Raw genomic sequence first — 7,614 nt, 5'->3', positions numbered from 1 at the left:
GGGAACTCCTCACTTGCTGCTGGGATGGAACAGGGCAGCAGTCTAACAGTCCCATCACAGTGCCCTGCAATATTTTGGGTCTGTTTGAAAATGCTCAGCTATACATGCTCTGTGCAGGTGTTGAATTTAGAAGGCTCCTGTAAGCAACCACAGGGTTGGAGCTTTAAGGGTAGGAAAGAGCAAGCAGGATCTCTTAACTAACCCTCCAATGCACAGGCGCACACACACACAAATAACATGGCACATCATGAGCGAGCCAGGACAGCTACAGGACCTACACATCAGCACAGCCTGATGCCATATGCTCCCAGGTGAGTAGTGGGAGCACAGCTCTCCCTCTACATACACAAGGAAGTTGCATCTCCCTCGTTTTAGCAGCAGCAACCACCACCACGTTGGCCCCATTCTTGGATCATGGAGGACATGAGCAAGCAGTACTTTCAGCACAGAGGCCTCTGCGCCTTCCCTTAACCGAGGTACCCCGAGCTCTACAAGGGTAACCACCCTGAGGACTCACACAAGCAAGGGGCATCTCCATTTCACCAGCTGTATGATGAACAACTACCAACCAACTTGCAAAGTACTCTCAGCAATAGGGAGCAGGAGCGTTGGTTTTAACCCTCATCTTTACTTTCCTTCTGTCCTGCCTTCAGGAGACCTGGGAACACATTTTAGCCACATTGCGAAATGCAGAAAGAGTATGAAAAAAAATTCTCTATAGCCTTACATAAGCACTGCAGTTGAGATCCATAGGCTCTCTTCTATCGCTGTGTCATGGAGCTGGGTTCCCACCTGTCTCATCTCCCAACAGCTTCCTGGAGAGCAGAAGCAGCAAGCTGAAAAGAAAAGGAAAGAGTTTTGGGGTTTTTTTTTCTCCTGTCTGCTAAAGGATTGGCTCCATTTTGAGCTCCTTAGTATCCCAAGAACTGCAGAGAGATTTGTGTTGACATTATTTTGAGCTGTATTTGTGGCAAAATCCAAAGGATGAGAAACAAAACACACTGCTGTGCCAAAGCCAAACAGAGCTAGTTTTGGAGCTCAGCCATTTCTGAGACAGTGGGACATATTGATATTAGCAATTTAATAGTACAGACTTGAGAAACAGATAAGAAGTCATCATACTGTTACATACACACTGGGCTGGTTTGCAGGTCTGTACACGGCCAGCACATAAAGGCTTGGGAAAAAGAAGAAAAAAAACCAACCCACAATCTTTCAACAAGCAGCAGCCCAAAAGGATCTCCCAGGCAGATACTGATCTATCACTCAGCACATAAGGAACACAAAACAGGGTCTCTTTGAAAGGGAAGGTCATTCTAGATGGGTGCAGGGGACATCTTCTGTGTGTAACTCTTTGGGTTGTCCACCTTCTTAGCAACTCTTCACAAAATTTTTCACAGGCAAGTGTGTGAATCCCCAGAGGAAAATGGAAGGCAAGAAACCCTGTTCACCCCTTTAAACTTGAGCACTGAACAGATAAGTCCAGGACTATTTTATAAATATTTCAAAGTTCAAAGAAAACAGCAACTAATATTGACACAACCCAACAGAAACATCCCAGGGGGCAAGGCTGCAGGTTGCACGATACTCCAGTGCCACCAGCCGCGCAACACAGGAAACAGCAACTAAGCAGAACGAAAGGGGAGGCTGAGCTGCCTGGTAGCATTGGGTGAGCCAACACCCCTCAAGTCAGTGGAGCTTACCCATAGATTACAACGAATGTCAGATGAGGTGCTTAATTACCAAAGTGATAAATGTTATATGTTAGTAAGCTGCAAGAGAGATCAGGCACTTGGGTGAACCCTCAGGAAAATACATGACAAATTGGTTCTCCCTTCGCTCCCACAGGGATAGTAAAATCAGCCCAGACTTAAAAGTTGTCTTTAAGAAAATTAACAACCACCACCACCAGGGAAGGCACGTTTGTTTGCAGCTGAGAAGGCAGAGGAGCTCTCAGGACTCCTGGCGGGAGCCCTAAATATTTTCTACGTAGCAGAACACTGTGGAAGTTGCATTTGTGTGAAGAGCCTCGAAGCCTTTCTGTGACCTTACTCAGTCCCTTTAAACACATGTACGTACACACACACTTTTTTCACAAGTTATCCATGGATCCCAGCAGCTTTTCATCCAGAAGGCTGTGGCCAGCCAGAACACTCACACACTTCACTCTTTCATCTGAGCTCATTGCAGAGGAAATCAAAGCTTGCTTTTTTTTTTTCCCCCCCTCCACTATCACTGCATGAGTAAATAACAAGGAAGTCCCAGTAAGGACATAAAAGTAAAATGCAAGCAAAGTTTCTCTCTGCCCCTGCACACAGGCTCACCTGGGCACGAGAACTGCTAGACAAGAGCACCTCCTGGAGGAGACGTCCTCCTCTCCCTTCTTTCTCCCGTACTGAGCTCTCATGACACAACGCTTACGGCACATACCTGGGCTTCCCTCTCACTTCGCAGTAAGGAAGCAGCGGAACTTAGAAATTCGTAAGAGTCATCCGTTATCTATTTCTGTGTGTCATAGTCTACTCAAGTGAGGTTTTTAATCTGTTTAGACAACACTGTAGAAGCGTGACTCCTACTTACTATCAAAGCTAACAAAACCACTATGCATGAACTAAAGCTAGTAGGGATATTAAAACAAGAAAAATGAGGTTAAAATAAGACATTTTGCTCAAGTTTTCTTTCTTCCTAGGTATTACTGGGGGGGGGGGGGGAACCCATAACAGTGAAAGTTGTAATACTTTAACCTTAGCCAAACATAGCTTCAAGCTTACCAAATCTCACTTGAGTCTGTAAATACAACGAAATTATAAACTCAGTTACCTGGGACTGCTTAGGTGTTGAAAAAAAATGTGAACAAAAACAAAGATTAAAAAAACCAACACAGTATTTACGATAAAATTAAGTTATTTTTATTTCAAGGATATTATTACAAAAAGCACTCACTCAGTTACACACTTAAACGAATACACGCCCTACCATAGAAATCCCTCACTCTGCAGAAAGATCACACCACTGTCAGCCTCCAAAGCACACTCCAGGCAAGCCCCATCTGCAAAGGTGCATCGATCACATCCTGACCAATATCATAGGCTCACAGAAGGGTTTGGGTTGGAAGGGACCTTTTAAAGCTCATCTAGTCCAACCCCCCTGCCATGAGCAGGGACATCTTCAACTAGAGCAGGTTGCTCCGAGCCCCGTCCAGCCTGACCTGGAATGTTTCTAGGGATGGGGCATCCACCACCTCTCTGGGCAACCCGTTGACCAGACAGCCTCTGCAACGATCCAACTCACTTGTTCATAGGTGGTAAACCAGGTTATATATTTTCCAACAGCATTTTATACAGAAAACATGACAAGAAGCAGAACAAACAGTGCATCGCACGGGTCAACAGAAATGTCCCCTTTCCTTGAAAAGCTCCAGGGACAAAAAAAGGCATGTTTTCTCTTCTTCCAGGGAATATTCTTGGTACACATAGAAAGCACATACGTAGCAACTCTGATTTCAAGAGCACTTTCTAGGAACAGCAATCTCAGAACCCAAAAGGTGGGTTAAAACTGCCACCGCATTTTGCAGATGGAAAGGGGGGGGGGGAAAAAAAAAAAAAAAAAAAATCACACAGACATTACTTGCCTCGAACTCCCTAGGGAGGTCAAGGTCTGGTCCCAATAGGGATTTAGGAATTCCTAGATCTGACTGTGTCAACAGCAAGCACCTCCTTGCCTATACATTCGTGAATGCGAGAGGCCATTTGTCAATCACTGCTCCTGTTCTGAAGACTCCCTGCCCTCGTAATTTGAGCCATTTGATTTAAAAAGCAAGAGACTTCTGTCCCAGCTGGTGCTCCCAAAGCAACACACCAGCTCCATGGCACAGTCCTTCGTTAAGATCTGCGTTATCCTCTCTGCCATATCCCCATTGATAGCAAGAGATCGGAAGTGATCAAAGTCATTTCTGCCCAGCTTCCGAAGGCGGCGTGCGGCTGCCCTGTAGCACTTCCATGGCTGAGGTTCAATCAGCAGGTACTTGCACAGAGAGGAGAGGAAGGACAGGAACTCCATGAGGCCATTATCCCCATGATTCAGGTGGATCCACATGGTCACAGACATGCAAAAACCAATGTCAAAGGTGGAGCGGCCAAAACGGCCCAGGTAGGAGCTCAGGAATGGCTCCCTCGCACTGGAGTCCATGATGTCCAGGTTGGCAAAGGATATGGAGGCAGGAAAGGGGCTGCACTGCTGAGCCCTCTCAATCAACACCGGATCAATGTCACAGCACAGAAGGTTCAGATCCTTTCCAGCTGCAGGCTGGTCCAGGCTGCCTTCACTCTCCTGAAGGCCAAGGAGATGCCTGTACAGAGCCACACTTAGCTCCTGCAGAAAGGAAAATAACAGGAGTTCACGGGGCCTGCGCTGCTTTGTTAACACATCACCAAGCCCATAGGATCCCACTCTCAGCAGCAAGGTACAAGCGCCAACTCAGAGCTTTCTCTCAATGAAGTTCCGAACAATAAGCTCACCGACAATCTTCCTTTCTGTAGCAAAAAGCATCATGGTAGCCCTGACTACCGGAAAGTCAACCAGAGACTGGAACTAAACTTGTGTCGCCCCACACTTGGGGTTTTGCTCCAAAAACTATGGGAAAGATGAGTTTTAGTAACAGGAATCTTGCTGGATATCCCCATCCAACATGGGGGGGTGAAGGCTTCACTGGCTTCCCTAGGTGAGCCTCAGAGTTCCCTAGTAACACTTAGAGCTATTTATAATGCCTAATTTAGAGTAATACATTTCTTCTTCTTCTGCTAAAGTAAAAGACATTCCCTGACCATTAGATTGTAGCATAAGATAGTTAACATGAGAGTTTTCCTTCGAATTTCCTTTCACAGAGTGCGCCACTAAGTGGAAAGTGTATCAATCTTTCATTAAAGGAGATCCACTGAAGTTCCTGAATGACATCGGCTATGAGCGCATAGCCCACACAAGTGGGCAGATAGTGTCCTCTAGTGGTGAAAGTCTCTGCATCTCAAAAGAACTGGACTGAGAACATTTTTACCTGACCTGTTTTACAAGTTCACCTGAAATACGATCTAGAATTGTCCTTTAGATAATGCCTTAGGCGGCCTTTCAAACCTTCTGGCAGGGGGCTGGGAGAAGAGAAGCCATGGAAACAGTAGTACTCTTGTCCTCCACCAGAATGTAATTTCATTCTGAATGAAAAATTATTTCTGAGTTAAAACATCGATAATGTTTCCATCTGAAAAAAAATAATCTTTAAACATAGTTAAATTAAACATTGCACCAGTATGTATCAGAGATGCACACATACTTCTGAATTACAACACAGCAAAGCTGCACACTGAGGAGAAGCCATGAGAATAAAGCAGAACTAGGTAAAGAAAGAGAATGAACTCTGAAAATGGGAAATTCTACAAGATTCACCAGCTCTGTCACAAGATCTTCAAGAGCACGTGACCAGGATTTTAGTTCAAAGTTCTGTCTCATGGATAAATGATGTGATACTACCCAAACACAACAGACTATGGTTTTTAGCTTCAGGCTTGTCCAGTTCCCCTGCTCTTAGGGCAGTCCTATAGCAGCTTACTGGTACTCAGGACACGCAGTAACCCAGGGCACTGCACACTTAGGCCTCAGTGGGAAAGAGGACAGACCCACCAACACAGCCTCCTAAACCAACTCTCAGCAACACAACCAGCTCCACCCCACCCCTGCCTTCACCCTCCTCTCACAGGAGACCTGCAGAGAGGGCTTCCCACACACCGACGATCTCCTGACCCCCACCAGTCTCATGTTGCATCCAGGTCCTGCTTTCCCACTGTGCCTTTTATACAGGCTCATCCCTGTCCCAGCTGCTATCCCCACCCCAGCCATTCCAGGCTGTTTCACTCCTCCCCAGCCCCCAGGTCAGTGCTCCCCCCAGCCTTCCCCACTGTCCCCCAAGACTCCAGGCCACTGCCCCCACCCAGTCTTCTCAGTCTGCCCCATTCTTCACCAGCATCCCATGGGACTGCCTCCCCCAACTTTCCCAGTCTCCCCTCCAACACCCCAGGTTGCTGCCTGCCCCAGCCTCCCCACTCTGCCCCAATGCACCAACACTCCACACCAGTGCCTCCCCACCTTTCCAATCACCTCCCAACACTCCAAACTCCTGCCTCCCCCAGTCTCCTCCGTTTGCCTCACTACCTCAAGTCACTACTGATACCGAATACTTCCCCAGTTTTCCCAGTTTGCCGCACTGCCCCCCTCCCAGGCTCTCATCCCCTCCAGAGTCTTCTCAGTCTGCCCCACCACGCTAGACCAGTGCCTCATCCCCAGTCTTTTCTGTATGCTGGACTGCCCCCCAATACCCCAGACCGATGCCTCCCCAGTCTGCCCCACTGCCCCCCAGTAGTGCAGAGCAGTGCCTCCCCTCAGTCTTTCTCACAGCCTCCCAAAACCCCATACCAGTACCTCCCCATAATATTTCTCACAGCCCCCCAATACTCCAGACCAGTGCCTCCCCCCAAGTCTTTCCAGTCTTCCCCACAGCCCAGACCACCACCCCAGCGTTTCCCCTCACCCCAGGAACCCCCCAAGCCTGCTGCCCCGCGGCCTACCCCTCCCGCTGCCCGCCGAGGCGCCCTCTTACCCCCGAGTTGCACCCCACATCGAGTCCCAGCAGCGGGCGGGCCGCCGCGGGGAACAAACTCCGCAAAAGCCCGCCGGGCAGGAGGCTCACTCGCCCCTCGGGCGGGTGGAAGCGGGAATAATTGGGGAAGTTGCCGTAGGGAGCAGCGCCAGGCTCAAAGGCGGGAGACACCTCACTCACGGGCGCCGCCATTTTCCCCTCTGCCCGGCGCGCTCCGGGCGGGAGCCAGGGGGGAGCAGAAGCGTTCCGGGAAAGAAAGGTTCCGGGGGGGGGGGGAAATGCGCCTACCTGCATTGGGGCGAGGGGGGACCTGCGGCCTTGGTGGGCTGGCGGGGACAGGGATGGGGTCAGGGGACAAGGCCATCCTCCCGCTGCCAACAGACCAGCACAGCCCCAGCCCCCCTTCTCCCAGCCTTTCCGGCTCCATTTGAGTGAAAAGAAGAATTCTTAGAGATTTTGTGTAAAAACACCCTGCCTGGGCCCCGTCACACCAGGGCAGGCTGAAGAGGGACTGCTCCAACCACCCAGGTGTCACCTTCGGCCCTGCCACCTTTGCCCTTTGCCCCAGCATTGCCATGGCGCTGCTGTGGCCTAGTGTGGGGGCGCAGGCCTTGGGGGGGGGGGGATCTTGGGGTGCCCCCCGCCCAGGGCGCCTCGGCAGCAGGGCCCTGGATGAGCCACCTCCCCCGAGAAACAACCCACGTCCAAAGTCTGGTGTCAAATAAAGCCAGAATTTTTAGCTCCGCTTTCACTCTGTGCCGGTGTCAAAACCCACCTGAATCTGGGCAACCCAACCTTGGCCAGCGCTTTCCCCATTTATAAAAGGTTTTACAAACTTTTATAAAAATGTTATTTAAACACACACACGTATATATTAAAAAAACCCATATAAATGTTATTTAAATCGCATTTAAACACGTGATTGCCCTGGGATTGCCCAGGCCCCCAGAGGCAGGCAGCTAGCAGGAGGT

At 49.4% G+C, this 7,614-nt stretch overlaps 1 protein-coding gene across 1 annotated transcript; it reads right to left on the bottom strand.

Moving 5' to 3' along the window:
• Positions 1-2,892: 2,892 nt before the first annotated feature.
• On the bottom strand, positions 2,893-6,835 carry BCDIN3D (BCDIN3 domain containing RNA methyltransferase). Its single transcript, XM_076360498.1, has 2 exons — positions 6,644-6,835; positions 2,893-4,371 (listed from the first exon to the last, which is right to left on the bottom strand). The coding sequence occupies exons 1-2, from the start codon at positions 6,833-6,835 to the stop codon at positions 3,757-3,759; spliced, it is 807 nt and encodes a 268-aa protein (XP_076216613.1). The 3' UTR covers positions 2,893-3,756.
• Between the last annotated feature and the right edge of the window lie 779 nt (positions 6,836-7,614).

The sequence above is a fragment of the Aptenodytes patagonicus genome, chromosome 27 (assembly GCF_965638725.1).
Source record: "Aptenodytes patagonicus chromosome 27, bAptPat1.pri.cur, whole genome shotgun sequence".
Classification (NCBI taxonomy): domain Eukaryota; kingdom Metazoa; phylum Chordata; class Aves; order Sphenisciformes; family Spheniscidae; genus Aptenodytes; species Aptenodytes patagonicus.
Note: the sequence above shows the minus strand (reverse complement) of the source record. Positions and strands in the feature narration are given on the sequence as shown.